This window comes from Cnephaeus nilssonii, assembly GCF_951640355.1.
Source record: "Cnephaeus nilssonii genome assembly, chromosome: 10".
Lineage (NCBI taxonomy): Eukaryota > Metazoa > Chordata > Mammalia > Chiroptera > Vespertilionidae > Cnephaeus > Cnephaeus nilssonii.
In genome coordinates this window covers 73,439,504-73,458,523 of record NC_137081.1, presented here as the reverse complement: position 1 = coordinate 73,458,523, position 19,020 = coordinate 73,439,504, and the positions used below count along the sequence as shown (strand labels likewise).

At 37.9% G+C, this 19,020-nt stretch overlaps 1 protein-coding gene across 2 annotated transcripts in view; it reads left to right on the top strand.

Annotated features, from left to right (window-relative positions):
* Window positions 1-19,020, top strand: part of SPOPL (speckle type BTB/POZ protein like) — a 59,713-nt gene that overhangs the window by 28,205 nt on the left and 12,488 nt on the right. Inside the window, exons 2-7 of one of the 2 annotated variants that reach the window (XM_079782593.1) lie at window positions 8,303-8,439; window positions 8,621-8,742; window positions 8,982-9,133; window positions 11,612-11,739; window positions 17,130-17,220; window positions 17,388-17,443. In XM_079782593.1, coding sequence (XP_079638719.1) covers window positions 8,362-8,439; window positions 8,621-8,742; window positions 8,982-9,133; window positions 11,612-11,739; window positions 17,130-17,220; window positions 17,388-17,443 — 627 coding nt within the window. In that variant the 5' untranslated portion in view covers window positions 8,303-8,361. Of the gene's footprint in view, window positions 1-8,302; window positions 8,440-8,620; window positions 8,743-8,981; window positions 9,134-11,611; window positions 11,740-17,129; window positions 17,308-17,387; window positions 17,444-19,020 lie in introns of both variants that reach the window. The other variant, XM_079782592.1, reaches the window with a different exon arrangement.

Here is a 19,020-nt window from a genome sequence, read left to right as displayed (position 1 = left end):
GTTAATATAGATTCAGATAGGCTTATATTTGTTTTATTGGACCTTGTATATAAGTTATTAATACGTAATGAGAATTAACAAGAATCCTTTCTTGTTTTCTGACCTTTTTTTAAAGCATCTTATTGTTGTTTTATTCAAATATACTTTAAGTATACCATTTTGACCCTTAATTGTCTCTATTTCTACCAGGGTTACTTGAATTGGTTTATTTTATTTTCTTTGGCTCTTTTCCCAAATATCTGTTGCCTTTGGTTTTCCATTAATATTTTGAGATGAAGAATTAAGTTAATAACTAATGGTATCTGGCTGGCTTGGTTTTCTCTAAAGTTAAGTAGACCTGGGGCAGGTCTGTCCCCTAAAAGGGAAGGGGCTATGGATGCATTCAGTGTAAGTGGGCAGTATTTCAATGTAGTGCTCTTTCACTGTAGGTTGGGAACCTCCACACATGCCAAAGTAAAGAGGGCATTATTTTGTGTAGATTTAATATATAATTTCTGTTAGGAATGATCTCTTCTCACCATCTTATCCCTATATGTTATGATATTCAGAGATAGTCCAGTCTAAATCCTATTTGTCTCTCAGGCACTGACACTTTTATAAGGAATGTACCCAGACAGATAGCCCAGTTCCTTAGAGGACAATTCTTCGGCTTTGGTATGATGGTAAAAACCACAACTGCCAGCCTGGGGAAAGGGAAAGGCCCCTACTTTTCACAGATAGCCCAGATGCTGTTTCTAAAATTATTAACCTGATGATCGCCACTTGCCCTTTTTCTGCTGTTTATATTTGATGAAGAGGTGGTTCTTCTTTGGGCCTCCATGAAAAAACTGTGGATACATACCTATAGTATCATGGATTGTGATTTTCTTTCTTAATTTCTCTGCTAATTTGCTCACATCTGATTGATTTCTCTGCTAGTTTGTTTCCATATATCTGCCTTGAATTTCTCACTTTCTGATCACCAATATCATTTTTTCTTATATTCCAACCCTTTTATGCCTTCATTCTTTTAAAAAAATATAATTTTACTGATTTCAGAGAGGAAGGGAGGAAGATGAGAGAGAATCATTGATTGGCTGCCTCCTGCACGCCTCACACTGAGGATCAAGCCCGCAACCCTGGCATGTGCCCTGACTGAGAATTGAACTATGACCTGGTTCATAGATCGATGCTCAGCCACTAAGCCATGCTGGCTGGGCACCTTCATTCTTTTGTACATGTTCGTTGTCATCTCATTGTTATGTTGGGAAATAAAAGAAACAGATAAGTGTTCTCACTTCACTGCCTTGAGCAATGGACTGTTTTCAAAGTTCCATCTTGGGTACAATATCTGATCCAGTTTTATATATATATATATATATATATACACACACACACATATATATATTTGTTTGTGTCATGAGTTTAGAAGAGTGAATGATCCCCCTTGTTATAAATTTTTTTAAATGAGATGTTTTGTGTGTGTTTTTGGCCAGGGGGGTTACTAACGTACTGGAAAGGGTATCTTTAATAACATACATGTCTTTAGTGTAAGCTTAGGCTGAAATCCCGGCAGGCATTGCCATATTTTAGTGTTATAATCTTGGGCAGGTTACATAGCCTTTTGTACTCTGGTTTACGCATCTATAGTATTGGCAGAAGCACTTATAACCTTCTTCATAGAGTTATTTTGGGAATCAAATTATACTTAAGCCTGGCATATAGAAAGTCTTTAAAACATATCTACTCTTGGTCTTATTAAATTGCTTCTATTCAGAAAAAGGTTAGTTATACATTTTAGATAGCTCTTTCCTTACAGAACAGCTAAGTGTCTGCAATATTGGCTATGCAGTAGCTTATTATAAAATAAAATTTTATGTTTTACAAGTTGGGAAATTTCTTATCGTTAATATCACTAAGTTCAAAATATTTTCTGGTTCCCATGTGATTTCATTTTTTACCCAAGATTATTAAGTAAGCTATTGTTTAGTTTCTGGGGACTTGGGTACTCACTGTATGTATTGCTTAAGAAATATTTGCCTACTCCAGAATTATAAAGACAGATGGCCCAGTTCCTTTAGAGGACAATTCTTGGGCTTTGGTATGATGGTAAAAGCCACAGCTGCCATGCTTGGGGGAGGGGAGAGGAGGGCCCTACTTTTCTCAGGTAGCCCAAATGCTGTTTTTAAAATTATTAACCTGGTGATCACCACTTGCTCTTTTTCTGCTGTTTGTATTTGTAGAGATTGGTTCTGTTTTGGGGACACTCCTTCAACTCTTAGGCCAGTTACAGTTTTGCCCATTAGTCTTCACTTTCTGTTTGCTTGGTATTTTAATGGTCAGCCAGGTTGATAGTTTAGGATCTTCTCACATATTTTTCAAGCATGTGATGGGTCCAAGGTATGCACAAAGCCTTCTAGTTTTTCTAGTATGGGAACTTTTCAAATCCCCTTTTCCCCAAATATATTTCTCAGCTTCTTTCTTCCCAGGCTTTCCTGTTTGGCTATTGCTAGTCCCAACTCTTACGCCTTGTGCTAATACATTTGCCTTTAAATGCTTTTGACAAATACTGCTGTCCAGAAGTGCTTCGCCCCTGGGGAAGCTCCAGGGAAGGTGAAACAAAGCTAAGACCTTGAACTGAATCTTTAGGGACTTACCAGACTAGAAAAAGCACACAACCACACTGTTCTTTTTGAATAGGTCTAATATGTATGTAGTTCCCTCTGGTACCAGCAATCGGCACCAGGCCGATGTCTTCATGACTGCTGCCGAATTGGGGAGGGGAGTATGGTAAGTGAGTATGTTAAAATACCAGTTTTCCCCTAAAAATCTGCAGCTGCATTCTTCATTAAGCAATACCCAGATTGTAAGTATTGATTTGATTCCAGAGTTCCAAAAAACTGATTCTGATAGTTACTGTCAGCTTATTCATTGCTTTTGTGAAAGGATGGAGTTTTAGAATTCCCCACTTTGCCATTTTTATTGACTTCTATGTGCATATCTATATAATCCTACATAATAAAAAGGCAATATGCAAATTGCATCACTCCGCTACGCCCACGATTGGGCCGGCTGGAGGCGCGGGGGGCGGGACTCAGGGTGGCCGATTGGCTGGCGGTAGGAGCGGGGGTTGGGGACTCGCGAGTCCCCGCCCCCCGCTCCTACCGCCAGCCTAAACGGCCAATGCTGCGGAAGGACCCATGCGGCCGGCGGAAGACGCTGGTGGCGGAACTCGGGGTGGCCAATTGCGTAGCTGCCGGCACCAGTTTTCCGCCAGCAGCAGTTTTCCACTGGCCACCCGCCATCAGGGCGGGGCGGGGCGCGGTGGAGCGGGGCGGGGCGGGGCGCGGCGGGGCGGAGCAAGGTGGGCGGCAGTGGCGCGCGGGTGCAGGTGTGGTGGCCCCAAGGCTGCGGCAGCGGCAGTGCACGCGGCTGAAGCGGCCGCTTGCAGGATTGAATCCTGCAAATGGGCTACTAGTCTATATAATAAAAGCCTAATATGCAAATCAACCAAACTGCAGAATGACCTGTGGAACCACCGATTGCTATGACGTGGACTGACCACCAGGGGGCAGATGCTCAACACAGGAGCTGCCCCCAGCCCACAGGCCCCAGGCCAGCCAAGGTGTGTGCCAGCAGAGGGCCCCCAACTGCCCTGCTGGTCACCTCGCAGAGGGAGGTGACTGTCGGCAGCAGCAGGTTGATTGGGGGTTGGGGCCTGCCAGCGAGGGGGCCAGCCCTGGCCCCAGATCACCCCGCCGGAGCAGGTGGCGCCAGGCGGGCCAAGGCTGGTGCCAGTGGACCCTCCACCCCATCGCCCCGCTGGTCACCTGACAAATTGGCCCTGATTGCCAGCCAGGCCTAGGACCCCTACCCATGCACAAATTTTGTGCATAAGGCCTCTAATACTTTATAACATATCTGTGAACTTCTTTCTCTACAGTGTAGGATTCACAGAAAAATAATAAGAATGTGAAGGAATTCATTGAGATTATTACCACCCCATCTCATAGAGTTGCTGAAGAATAAACAGTGTTGGTACATAATGTCATTGGTGTAACAAATTCAGGATACAGATAACTTGTGGTAGGGGAGAAGACTTGATGATAGTGGCGGGGATGGATACACAAAGATGGTGAAAAGATGGTTGTTTGACATGATTCTTTATATGTTTTCTGACTATTTGAAATTCTTATAATTTCTGTAGCGATGGATGTGTCTATGATGTGCTTATAGAACATTAATTCTGACATGCAAATATTTTGTTAAAATAAAAAATTACATGGAAGAATCCTTTACTTATGTGGTAATTGGTGTAGATCGCTTGTTTTATATCCTCTAGATCTTATTTTGGTTGTTCTCTCTCTTTCTGCAAGCTTTTCTGCAGGAACAAGAATAGGAAGTCCTGAGCATCCTCAATGTAGTGGATATTCTTATTTTATATATATCTTATTTTATTATATATCTTTTTTTTTTCCTTTTGAAGAGAAGAAAAAAATAGAATACTGGAAATAGCACTGAAATGAATATTGGGACATCTTTTTCTCCTAATTATCTAAGTGTAAGCATAGACAGTTTATTTTTCTAGTCTAACCTATTTTTCATCTTGGTCCTCATTTGTTAATTAAGAGTGGCACCAGATAGTTAAGGGCTATTTTAGCTCTATAATATCAGGAGGTTTATTAACATGATTCTGTGGAAAGAGTATAGAGTTTGGAGCCAGATAAATTTGTGTTCAGTTACTTTCTGGTTACTTAAAAGTGTAAAGTAAGCTATCTAGCCAATCTAATAATTTTCTAATGGTTAAGATGAGATTATTACCACCCCATCTCATAGAGATGCTGAAGAATAAACAGTGTTGGTACATAATGTCTTGTAAGTGCTAACCAATGCAGTCTGCTCACCAGTGTAATCCATGTCTCCATCCCATAACTATATCATTTGAAGGAGTAGCTGGAATGAAAACAATTTTTTTTTACCTTTTATTTAGTTTGCTCTTATATATGAACTAGGGGCCCAGTGCACAAATTCGTGCACCTTGAAAGGAACTGTGGGCCATAGGCTGTGGTGGGCACAGGGGCGGGTCTCAGCCCATCCTCCGCACGACCACTCAGCCCCTCCTGCCGCGGCCCCCAGTCACCTGTCTGCTGGCAGCCCTGCTTCTGCCGCCACAGATCCCACGTGCTGATGGCGCCGGCCCCGCTCGCACCTGTTGATGGCACGGAGCAATTGGGGTTGGCGCCAGCAGTGGGTGTGAGCGGGGCCAGCACCAGCAGCAGTTGTGAGTGCTGGGTGGGACCACGGCACGCAGGAACAAAGAATTCAGTAACCAGCAGAGGCTTGCCCCAATGATAGCGACCAGCGCCCACCTCGGTCTGGCGCCCTCGCTCACCTGCTCCACCATCCTGCCGCGGCCGACACCCGCCATTTATTTGTGCTCTGCCACCTGCTGCTGACACCAACCATGTTCCGTGTGCGCCCCCGGGTGGTCAGTGCACATCATAGCGACCGGTTATTCAGTTGTTCAGTTGTTCTGCCGTTTGGTCTATTTGCATATTAGCCTTTTCTTATATAGGATTAGAGGTCCAGTGCATGAAATTCATGCACTTGGGGGGGAGGGTCCCTCAGCCTGGCCTGCACCCTCTAGCAGTCTGGGAGCCCTGGGAGGATGTCTGACTGACGGCTTAGTGGGCCTAAGCCATCAGTCGGACATCCTTAGCATTACCACGGAGGTGGGAGAGGCTCCCACCACCACCCCTGCGCTTGCCAGCCATGAGCCTGGCTTCTGGCTGAGCGGCGCTTCCCCTGTGGGAGCACACTGACCACCAGGGGGCAGCTCCTATGTTGAGCGTCTGCCCCTGGTGGTCAGTGTGCGTCATAGTGACTGGTCATTCTGCCGTGTGGTCAATTTGCATATTAGCCTTTTATTATATAGATAGAATGAATTTGCTTAAGAGAAATATCCAACTCATATTTCTACTCCTATTTTCATCCCCAGCACAGTTTTACCAGCCTGGGGCTAGGCAGGAAAACCAAGTATCTTTGCTGCCAGATAGGTGAATTGGATTTGGGTCTGCTGATGGGGAACCTATGGCTTTGTCAGCTAAAAGTAGCAAACCGGATCTGAAGGAAAGGGGACAGACAGCCAGCAGCTTTGCTGACCAGGCAAGACCTCTTTGCTTGTCTTGGAGCTTTGGCCTGAGGGGCAGGCCTTATGTTTGGCACAAGTCTAGTGTCCTAAATAGCTGCTCTCAAGGATTATAGGCTCCGCACACCTTTTGGTGTTCTCCCTCTGCCTTGCTCCAGAAAAAAAAATCTTTTATATGCATCTGTAGCCCTTATTTTTGCAACTGCCACCAGGGGACACCTCCAGATCACCTGGCTCTGATGGGTAGCAGGTTCCCACAGACTATATATTTGCATACTTTTAAAAGCTGCTTTCTGAGAGCTTGGCTGCCAATCATCCTGTATCTAGGTGCTTACATCCTCCCATTTGGGACACTGACAAGTATTGGCATATGCTTAACTACTGGGAACTATCTATAATAATAAAAGCATAATATGCTAATTAGACTGGATGATCTTCCCAACGAAGCCGGAGCTGCAAGGGAAGCCCGGGTCCCAGGTGCCAGAGGGAAGCTGGTGCCGGCAGCCAGGGGCAGGAAGGCCTACTCTTGCATCGGGCCTCTAGTTAAAAAATACTAGGCTCCTTGGACAAGCACAAAGGTTTGAGAGACATCAAGAGATTGGGCAGGGTTCAACAAGGTTCATCTGCTAAACGAGGCCACAACTTCAAGTCTAATGCATATTTTTAACTCCATTTGTAGTTTAAAATGTTTTCATACCTTTTATAGGTCTTTTTAGTTATATATGTATATATATGTGTGTGTGTGTGTGTGTGTGTACACACACACACACACACACACACATTTATTGATTGATTGATTTCAGAGAGAGGAAGGGAGAGAAAGAAATATCAATGATGAGAGAGAATCATTGATTGGCTGCCTTCTGCATAGCCCCCACTGGAGATCAAGCCCACAACCCAGGCATGTACCCTGACCGGGAATTGAACCATGACCTCCTGGTTCATATGTTGACACTCAACAACTGAGCCAGCCAGCTGATTCTATGTATATTTCAGTTGGCTTTCTTCAATCTTTGTTTTCTCATTTTACACTGTTATTTCATTGGGTATAGACATATAGCAAATATTTTCTTCTCCAGTTTGGTTGAAATTTTCCCCTTTCCCCCCCAAATAGTTTCTTTTTATAGGACTCATGAGGTTTTCTTTCCTTATTAATTATTCTTAAATGAAAAGAGGGTTCTCCAGATTTGAGTTTCTATGCTGGAATGTAATTCTCACACCACCACCACCACCACCTTTACCACTGCAAAGCTACATATGCAGCTCTTTCATAGACTTTCCAAGTTACAAAGCATAATCATCTAGACATTAATGTCCTGAATCATCTAGACATTAATGTCCTGGCCATTAAAAAATTGATAGGGATGGAGTTTTATTCTGAAATAAAATTAGACTTTTGTGGAAATCTATGTATTTCTTACTGCACAGCATTACAGTTAGGTCCCATCTGTGTTTCATTGGTCAAAATTTTGGGATCTACCAGATGAGTGACCAATATTTGTAATTTCCAAAGCTCTTCTGGCTTTAGAACTCTTTGGATTTTTGCAAATATGTCAATAAAAAGATGAAGGAAGGTGAATCAAATATTATTTCCATATTATTTTCTGATTTTGTGTTTATGATCGTACTATTAAGCTATATAATTTTTGATTCATGATATTTTGGTAAGTCTACCTTTATAAAATAACTAGAGGCCCGTTGTAGGAAGATTCCTGCAAGAATAGTGCTTCCTGCGGCCGGAGCGAAGCAGAGAAGGGAACGCTCCTGTCTCCGCTGCCCTGCTTGCTTCCCTCCCGTCTCCGCCGCCCCACTTGCCTCTCCGCAGCTTTCCTCCCTTTTGCAGCGCTTGGCTTCCTTCTATGCTGTCTTCAGTCTTCGCTCTGTGCCTGTGTATGCAACTTTACCGCCATCTTTGTTGGGTTAATTTGCATACTCGCTCTGATTGGCTGGTGGGCATAGCGGAGGGATGGTCAATTTGCATGTTTCTCTTTTATTAGTGTAGATGTCTTATCTACAAGTATTAGGTTTGTTTATGTTTCTAGTGTTATATTAAAATCATAAAAATAATGAAATACATGTTCCCATATAATTGTTTTATGATTGTTTAAATATTTCTTCCCTGAATTTAGTAAGTTAAGCTTTTTGATCAGTAAATGAAACTTTTTTTCTTTGTAGTAAAGTACTCAACTGTATGGGATAGTGCATAAATCTTGGAAGACTGCAATAAAGCAGCAATGTCTCGGGAACCCACCCCACCTCTCCCTGGAGATATGTCTACTGCTCCTATAGCAGAAAGCTGGTGTTATACACAGGTACATGTTGTAGAAAAGCCTCACTTTATGTTATTTACAAATTTTACAGTATTTTGAGACTATTATGAAGTACTTTGGTATAGTTATTAGAAATGTTAAAAGACTAGGTCATAGGATGTTTAACATGTGACAGGTTAAAAGCATAAAGTTCATTATCAAAGTGTTTTTTTTAATCTCTTAGGTTAAAGTTGTAAAATTTTCCTACATGTGGACCATTAATAACTTCAGTTTTTGTCGAGAAGAAATGGGTGAAGTGTTAAAAAGTTCAACGTTCTCATCTAGCCCAAGTGACAAAATGAAATGGTAAGATTTTTGTTTGCTTAGAGTTTACATGTTATCATTGGCTACTTTATTGTTTTGTAGTTACTGTTCCTGAACAGATATTAGTCTATTTTATCTTAGATTTCTAAGAATAGTATAGAGAATTGTAAAGAACTGTGGGGGTATTGATGGGATATTAACAAATGATTTCAGTATTGCCTTTCTTTTCTGAATGTTTCAAGTATTATATTCCTCCATGTGAGCCTGTTGTTTTATTTTAGGTGCCTGAGGGTAAATCCAAAAGGATTAGATGATGAAAGTAAAGACTACTTGTCCTTATATTTGCTTTTAGTCAGCTGCCCCAAAAGTGAAGTTCGAGCAAAATTCAAATTTTCCCTTCTGAACGCTAAAAGGGAAGAAACAAAAGCAATGGGTAAGTGATTTGCAAACTGAATGAATACTCTGTAACTACCTGCTGTGACTTCTGCATGTTTGCCTACAAAACTTAGGATATTTTTTCCCACTAAAGTCTGCTTAACCTGAAACATTTAATTTGGCTATTAATTAATTTTAAACACCAGTGTAGAGCTGTAGTTTTTGTAGTAAGTTTTAGACTTCATAGACATGTAAAATTACTTAAAATAATATTAAAATTTAATTTTCTCATGTTCTAAAATGACATTCACTTGTCACTTGGAAACACAGTTGCTGGTCCCATGCCTGGCATATGTAATAGGTGCTCAGGAAATAGTTCTCTTCTCCCTTGCTATTCTTGTTGGATAAAATCTGAAGAATATTGGAAAGATTTTTAATGTCTTGCTATTTTGTCTCTAGAATTTTTTTTTTTTTAATAATAACCAGAACATTGACTGAAAGGAAGTCAGTTTTTCTTAGCCTTAAGACTTGTTCCCATATGTAACCTGCTGAAATCATGTACCTGGAGTTTCAAAAGAAGATGTATAATGTGCATAGTAGGACAACATATCATAACTGCCTCATTAAATTTTAAGTGTTTTCACAGAATCAAGTTAACATCACGAGATAACCTCCTCTAAATACATACTATTTAATAATATCTTTTATTGCCAAAGTAATACAGTTTCACATGTATTTTCACATTATCTGGCATTTAAGACAGTGGGAGTGTCTTAGTCCAGGCTGCCATGACAAAGTACCACAGACTGGATGGCTTATAAACAACAGAAATTTATTTCTTACTGATCTAGAGGCTGGGAAGTCCAAAATCAGGGTGCCACCATGGTCAGATTCTGATGAAGATCCCTTTTTGAGTTGTGGACTACTCAGGTTTTCACATGGTGGAAGGAGTTAGGGAGCTTTGTGAGGTCTTTTTATAAGAGCAGCATTCCCATTCATGAGGACTCCACCCTCATGAACTTATCTAGTCCTAATCACTGACCTCTTAAGATCATCATATTGGGAGGTATTGTTATAGGCACCTCTCACCAACTCCAGAGAGGTGTTCCCAGACAGCACCCTGAGTCAGTGGGAGAGGGCTGTTCCCAACCTCAATCCTTGTCGTCTCATATAAATGAATTTATACGAGAGACCTTGACTGTATTGTGAAAAGCCCATTTATTAAAGCATGCACCTTTATTAAAGAAGCAAAGCAAGCAAACATCTGGTTATGAAGCACCGATGGGCTCTCAGCTATTCTGAAGAGCGAGTTGGGAGGGGGTCCGAGGCTTTATATACCTTCTTTTCTATAGGTTTCAAAATTCGTTTGCTGAATATTTTGGTACAGGTTAATTCTCATGGTCCCTTTTTTTTTTTTTTACTTTATTGTGGCCTTCCTAGAAATCATGAGAAGCACCTGGCAACTTTGTCTTGCCAAGCCTTCAGACTGCTTGCTGGCTTCTCTACTTAGGGAGTAAAACTGCTCTTTTTTCCTTTCCCTTTTCCCCATTCCCTTTCTGCATTCGCTCCTTAGGGAGGTTTTTTTTTTTTAACCATTTGTTCTCCTGTCCTTGGCTGGGGAAGATAATGGCTTGTTAGTTACAAGCTGGCTGCAAAATTGGCCTTGTTTTAACTTTTCTCTCTCAGTTTCCCTATTCTTCCTGCCCTGGAATCATGTAACAGTATGGTTTCAACATAAGAATTTTGATGTGATACACACATTAAGTCCATAACATAATGTGTTTCAATTAGATTTACTACTGGTTCCACCTCCAATTAATTTTTTGTGTAACAGACAGTGAATACTTAACTGTAGAGGATCTTGTTTATTTCATAGTATACAGTTGTTATATACTATTATGATAGGCATTTGAAACATTTACTTCAGACATTTATTTATTAAATTAAATTATACTAAAAACCGTCTTTTAGACTTTTATGAAAACTGTTTTTAGGGGATTATGTCTAAAGACCTGGGAATGATAAATGACATTATTTAGCTTTTCACCAGTTAATGGGTGTCTTCTGGTTCAGTAAACTTAAGTCAGTGGGATGGATGTCCCAGGAAAGCTTAAGCTTAAAAGGATTTCCTGATGACTTAGAGCATCTGCTTTTAAAGGGAGAAGAAGGAAATGAGAGTTGTGTTTGTAATCAGGTGCTGATGGTAGATGATGAACAATATGCCCATGCCAGTGTATTTTGATCTTACTTTATTATTATAGGGCCTAGATCTTTCTTATCCATGAGATTTGATCGGCATTTTCTTCTACCTAGAGATTCAGGAATCTGAAAGTGAGCTCATTTGATGGCCAAAATTTGAGTAGAGCTGAGGAATGATTTGGCTGTACCTGATATAACTCTGATGACACATTTTATTTATGAACACAAATATCTGTACTTCTTACTATTTTTTCATATTTACTTAACTGTGTTATCATTTACAAAAATGTCTCTTGGATACTTGTTTTATTTAAACTTCTGTTCTGTTTCCCACCAGAAAGCCAAAGAGCATATCGATTTGTACAAGGAAAGGACTGGGGTTTTAAAAAATTCATTCGAAGGGATTTTTTGCTTGATGAAGCTAATGGTCTTTTACCAGATGACAAGCTTACATTATTTTGTGAGGTGGGTACATTTTTTATTTCAAGGAACTTTGTGGTTATATTTAGCGATGAAGCAAAATTATAAACCACAACAATATTGGGTATAGTATAAAAAATAATAACGGATAATTCTTAAGGTTTCATTTGAAAATATTTTATCAGTAAAAGCTGACTAGATTGTCTTAGAAATTAGCCCACTATGAAAAAATTTGGTCATATCTCTTCTTGTAAGTTATATATGCAGTTACACTAACGCATACTAAACATTTCTTTCTTATAGGAAGACTATGGGTGTATATATCTTTATTTGAAAAATGTAAATATTTTCATCACTCTGAATAATTCTGACGTAGATGCTGAATATTTTTTGCCATATTCAGATTGGACATATTAAACATTAAAACATTATTAGTAGTTTATCAGTTTGAAACCATACTTGAACAGTAAACTGCTTGAAAAAGATTGGGAAGCTTTTTATTCATTCAAGTAGTTGGGTTCATTTAATAAAATAATGTTTTTATCAATAGCTTCTCAAATTTTTAAGTATGCCCATGTCTGCATGTTATCATTATGTAGTTTTATATATACAAATTATTGAGATTTGGAGTGAATTCAAGAATTATATTATGTTACCAGTAGAGTTTATAAAGAATATGCATTGGTTAAATAATTTTATTGAAAAATTTTAAAGTAGTTGATAATTTTCAAAGAAGTGCCAGTTAATAGGTTATAATCAGGCAAACTCAGTGTTAAATATATTTTAATAGGTTATTGTAGACAGATAAGTGTTTTGGAAACTTAGTAACTTCCTTAACTACTACTAAGTTAGCTTTAATTTCTTCATAGAAAATGTGTACAATTTCTTGGCAAGATTACAAACTAATTGTATGCCATTATGCTATTAGAAGAGTAATTGAAACATGGCCCCAGAGACGATATAGTGCAAATATAGTACATCTTATTTTTACTTAGACAAGTTAAATGAACTGTGTGATGAGTTTGTTATGAATACAATTATTTGGTTGATAAAGTACATACCACAAATGTCTTGAGCAGAAATGATTATTAAATAATTTTTAAAAATAACTAAACATTTGTTATCAATAGAGATTTTAAGAAGAATTTTAAATAAATGTCATATTATTTTAAAATTGTAGCATTCTTAATATAAAATTTCCAAGTATTTTAGTAGTTATCTTAAATTTTAGCATATTAATTTTTTTTAAATCTTGTAATCTTAGAGTTTAAAAAACCTTAAAAGCTGTGTAATCCAATTAAAAACTACTGTAGCTAGGAGTCTTTTTGTAAAGACTTTTACTATTAAATTTTAATATTAACTTTTTAAGGTAATATTTCTTTTTTTAGAATTGAAATATTATTTACAGTATTGTTCTTAAGCATGTTTTGTTGGAACCTAGACAAACAAGAAATTCAGAATAAAGGCTGAAATTAAAAATATACTTTTTTGAGGTATACTTTTAATTTGCTAGATTGTGCACGCTAGTGACCTTAAAATAGAACCCACTGCAACATACATTGTGCGTGCTAGTGACCTTAAAATAGAACCCACAGTGACTTACATTTTAAGTTGGCATTGATCAGATTCAGTTTGGATACTGTAATTAAGTACGCTTTTATCAATGTAGACATTTATACCCTGGGCACCATATTAGGCATAGGAAGGCAAAAAGTACTTTGAACAAACATTCCTCATGCCCTCCACCATTTCTTTACACATCTCATTGATGCCCTTCCTTCTACAGCATCTCCAGCACTGCTTGCAGAAGAGGAGGAAGCATTGCACTGCCCTACGTAAAGAACTGCCTCCTCCCCCTCCCCTGCAAGTGGTGCTGTAGACAGGTAAGGCAGTTTGGTGCTACTTTTTTTGTGCAAGACATAACTTAATCTTGCAAGTTCCATACTGTAAATCAAGTAGCCAGGGGTAGAAATTCCTAGCTGTGTAACAGCTCTGTGCCTTCTCTCCCAAAGTGATACCATGGGCAGGAATTGAGGAACAAGTAGAAAAATAGGAAATATAAAATATTGTTTAGGTTAATTCATCTTTTTAAATCCAAAAGATTTTAAATAAACTTGTAGTCTACAGACCCATGCCATTCTATGATATATATTCGGGGGTGAGGGTAGGCTATAGATAAATGATTGATTGATGATAGATAGATAGATAGATAGATAGATATAGATATACACACACACATAAATATTTTTCTGTTGCCAAGATATTCTTTCAGTTTTAAAATACTTGTAACATGGCTTTTATTCTCTAAAAAGCTCTTTCATAGCAAAATGAAAAGTTGACAACATTGTTTCTGTCACCCAGATTTTAAAAAAGGATAGGATACCACCTATTTAGGAAAATCAAAAAATCTAAGACCCACTATTCTATAAGATGTTGTGAAATCACACTGTTAAAACTTTCTTACTTTGGAACCAGTATAAGGGATGGTTAGGTAGTTAACTCGAGCAGCAAAATTTGTAGTCCTATACACCTTTGTAAATTCCTAGCTCTCCGAATTAATTTAGAGAATTGAGATTTTTTTAAAAATTGGAACCAGCCATCACCTAATTCCACACTTGAGGAAACCCAGATTTTCAGAGTACTTGTAGTTGAGAAGAGCCTGCACATGTTTCTTCCTAGTCTGAATAGTAGTCTCAGAGTTGAGCCAAAAGCAAATTTGGAAAAGAACTGTCAAATGAGTTTGAGGTTTTGCTTTGCAGCAGTAGTGAATTTTGAGTATTGTGCATTTGCCCTTTTATTTTGAAAGAACAACAATTTAACCTCAGGAAAGAATTTCAGCCTTTTTTCTGAATTTTTTATTCTAGGTTCCATTCAATAAGAATGTTTTATTACCCATATTTGAATATGTACCAAAGACAAACTAAAATTTTAACCAACTTCTTAATATAGGTATCAAGAAAATAATTATCAAAATGTAACGCGTATCATTTTTTAATTAGATTATTAACTTCTGCTCCATAAATAGTCCTTTGAATACCCTTTGAAGAATGGAATGTCTTAATTAAAATTTGTGGTTGCTCTGACAATAGATGTGTATGTCAATAATATAAATTCTTTTGAATTATAATTACATATGCAAAATACAAATGTAATATCACGTTCTAGCCTGATAATAATGGCTTTATTTTTTGATGCTTTTATTTCTTCTGTTACCAGATTTTTGCCAGATCTTTACATTAAATGTGCTGTTTTGAGTTAGGATAATAGGCAATGTATAGAATTTAAGAAATCCGTTCCTAAATTAAATATCATTACATTTTTATAACTCCACTGCATACTTTATGCAAGTAATTGAACTAATGCAGTTCCTGCTGTCTAGAAATCTCAAAGAAATGTTTTCTATGAACAAATAAATACTGTGATAAAAAACTGATCCCTAACTAAATCCTGAGTATTAGCACCAACATATTTGGTTTATGTATCATTAAGTTAATGGTGTAACAGGGCAATCAAGTAAAGATTGATTATCCTTTTTTCTATTTTGTAGTTATTAGAATTTTAGAAACTATTTGGATAATTAAAAACTTAATAGACTAGGAGAATCTTATACACAATATTTTGGCACTTGTATTTAGGAAAGCATCTCATAAGACTGTTGTGATAAATCCTTTTTTGAATCATAATTGCACTAAAGTAGTACGACTAATTTAAAAAACATATATCTAAAGAAATATTGTGCAGTGTAAAGTGTGCTGAAAAAATGGAATCTGGGAATATAGGTCTACTCTCCCTCTGATACTGACTAGCAGTGTGATTTAGGACACTTTGGTTACCTTCTCTTGCTCTCACTTTGAAAACTTTTACCAAATAAGGTGATTGATTAGATGTTTTCTATGACACATGATTCCAAAAGGTTAATAATGCAAGTTGGAAAGACAAAATGATTAATTAAAAATACCTCAATAAAATTTTTCTTTACAAGTGCCCATTCACCTAAGTGAGATACATGTTTATACATCTAGATCAGGGGTCCTCAAACTTTTTAAACAGGGGGCCAGTTCACTGTCCCTCAGACCGTTGGAGGGCCGGACTATAGTTTAAAAAAAACTATGAACAAATTCCTATGCACACTGCACATACCTTATTTTGAAGTAAAAAAAACAAAACGGCAAAAACACCCGCATGTGGCCCGCGGGCCGTGGTTTGAGGACACCTGATCTAGATGAATAAGAACTTCTGAGATTTAATATTCTCCAGATATCTTATACTGAATTATTATTATACTTTATGTGTTAGCATGTTAGTAGTTTGGTCCAATTTACCTATTTGTAATTTACATTTTCTACATAGTTTACTGTATTTATATGTGTCCTTATTTATTATACCTATTCTTATTTAATAAAAGCCACATGAAATGTTTTCAAATAAACATAGGTATCTATTGCTGCATAAGAAATGATCACAGCTCTGGCCGGTCGCTCAGTGGTTAGAGTGTTGGCCCGTAGACAGAAGGGTCATAGGAGGTTCAATTTCCGGCCAAGGGTACATACCTCAGTTGCAGGATCCCAGCCCCAGTAAGGGGCATGTGGGGGAGGCAGCCAATCAATGTGTTTCTCTTACATTGATGTTTCTCTCTTTGTCTTCCCTCCCTTTCATCTCTCTCTCTGGAAATCAATGGAAAAAATATCCTCGGGTGAGGATTTAAAAAAAAAAAGAAATGACCACAAAACTTAGAAGTTTAAAAACAATGGCTAACTAACATAGCACTTTTGTAAAAAATGATTTATTTACTCTAAAACATATTCTTTACTTGTTGAGGTAGTATTTTCTTCAATTTATTAAATGTAATTTGAAATTTCTTATAGTAGAATTCTTTTAAAGTGGGGTATAAGACTTAATAGTGTTTTAAGATTATATTCAGTAGACAGTGGTCATCTTCATTGAGAAATAATTTAATCCATATTTTATATTTGAGTTTGTATAAAAGCAATATTGAAATTATATCCGTTTTTATTGATTAGTTAATTAGGTAAATAAAAGGTCTGAAAATCAAACTAAATCATATTTGTATTCTTAATGTTGATTTTTTTAAAATAAAAGATCCCATGAACTTTTAATAACTACAGTTGCTTTTGTGAGAATTCTTATACTTTAAAATTTAAATCAATTTAACTATATATTTAAATCAGTTTTACCAGAGTTGAAACATGTAGGAATAGCACTTAAAATACTTCCCAAATTGCATATCCTAGACTGTAGTTTTACAACCTTTAAACTGTATCCTTAAATTCAATTATCAGGTATTAGCATCTTTAGCAGGAATGCATTTACTTATTCAAATAATTTTAATGATAAGAAATTTAAGTATAGTCTTAGTAACTAATTATTGATATTAAATTGTAAAAGTGTTTTTCTTACTGTCCCTTTTTTATTAGGTGAGTGTGGTCCAAGATTCAGTAAATATATCAGGGCATACTAATACAAATACTTTGAAGGTTCCTGAATGTCGACTAGCAGAAGATTTAGGTAATCTCTGGGAAAACACAAGATTTACAGATTGCAGTTTTTTTGTGAGAGGACACGAATTTAGAGCTCATAAATCTGTACTTGCAGGTACTTTCTACTTTTGGGTAATATAGTACATTTCTCTTATAAATGTGTGCATTAAATAATGATGCTTAATCTTGTTACAGCTCGATCCCCAGTTTTTAATGCAATGTTTGAACATGAAATGGAAGAAAGCAAAAAGGTAACCATAGTTTAAGGGTTAACAATAAATTGGTGCAAAAGTAGAATAGTGGACTGTATATTTTAAAAGTAACAGTGCATGTTCTCAATTGTTATACTATGATTTTAGTAAAAAAATAGAAAAATGGGAAAAATGGGTTCTCTAGCAGAACAGTCAATGTAACCTCAAGTGGATGAATATTCCAAATAATAGCTATTTGGGTGCCCATTTGGTAGAAAAATAAGTAGGTAGTTCTTATCCAAAAGGGTAGTTATCAAAGGACTGTTCTTGGCCATAGCTATTTGGGAGTTCTCTGGTTAAGAAGTATATTTCTTGCCCAGCCGGTGTGGGTCAGTGATTGAGCATCAGTCCATGAACCAAGAGGTTCCTGGTTCAATTCCTGGTCAGGGCACATGCCTAGGTTGTGGGCTAGACCCCCAGTAGGGGATGGGCAGGAGGCAGCCAATCAACGTCTCTCTCTCTCTCATCAATGTTTCTATTTCTCTATCTCCCTCTCTCTCTAAAAAGCAATAAAAACATATTTAAAAAAAGAAGTATATTTCTCCTTTCTAGATTTTATGGGTTGCTTTTGGAATTTGTTTTCTAGAGCAAAAATAATGCCTACGTTTTAACCACTAAAATAAGTTGCTATTTATTAGATTTACAAAAAATGGCATAAATTACATTATTATAAATTAGCTGTACTCAAAATAATACCTATTTGGTTTTTCCCAGGTGTTTCTCTGTCACCTGTCATCTTGAAATGCCAGATTAAAGATCAGAGGTTGATTGTATGCTGGTTGCATTACATGTGAATGATCCTTAGTGCTCCAGTTGGACAACTCCAGGGTTTATGTGGGCTCAGCTTTATTCTTTCTGTAGAACTAGAGGCTGCAACAAAATAGCTGCTTTCTTTCCTTTGATTGTTGGTCTGGGCAGGTACTATGATCAACTTTCTGATCACTTCCAAGTAAGCTACATCAATGATGTGTCAAGTGCTATTGTCAGCAAAGGTTCAGAAAAGTTTACTATTGTTTACTGTTTGATATTTAGCTTGATTAATCCCAGGAGAGAAACCAAATTTACAAAGATACAGGAATAAAAAAAGGGACTAGTCCTCTTTGGACTTGAGCATGTGTTAAGCAAAGTGGTGAGGTGCCAGTAGATAATAGTACATGCCATTTTGCAAAAGGGAGAGTTCTGAGGTGTAATGGGTGCTCTGGAATTATCTCATACTAGAGGCCCGTTGCACGAAGAGATTTGTGCAATAGGCCTTCCTTCCCTTGGCTTCCAGCACCGGTTTTCCTCCGGCTCCCAGGACCCAGGCCTTCGCTCCGGCCAGAGTCTGCCTTCTTCATCTTTGCTGCAGACTCAGGCCAGAGTCTGCCATCTTCATCTTCGCTGCAGACTCCGGCTGGTTCGTCTTTGCTGCTTCGCTGTAGACTTCGGCCGGAGTCTGCCATCTTCGCTGCAGACTGCCGTCTTCATCTTTGCTGCAGACTCTCCGGCTGGAGTGTGCCATCTTCGTCTTCACTGCAGACTCCGACCAGAGTCTGCCGTCTTCGCTGCAGACTCTGGCCAGAGTCTGTCATCTTCAT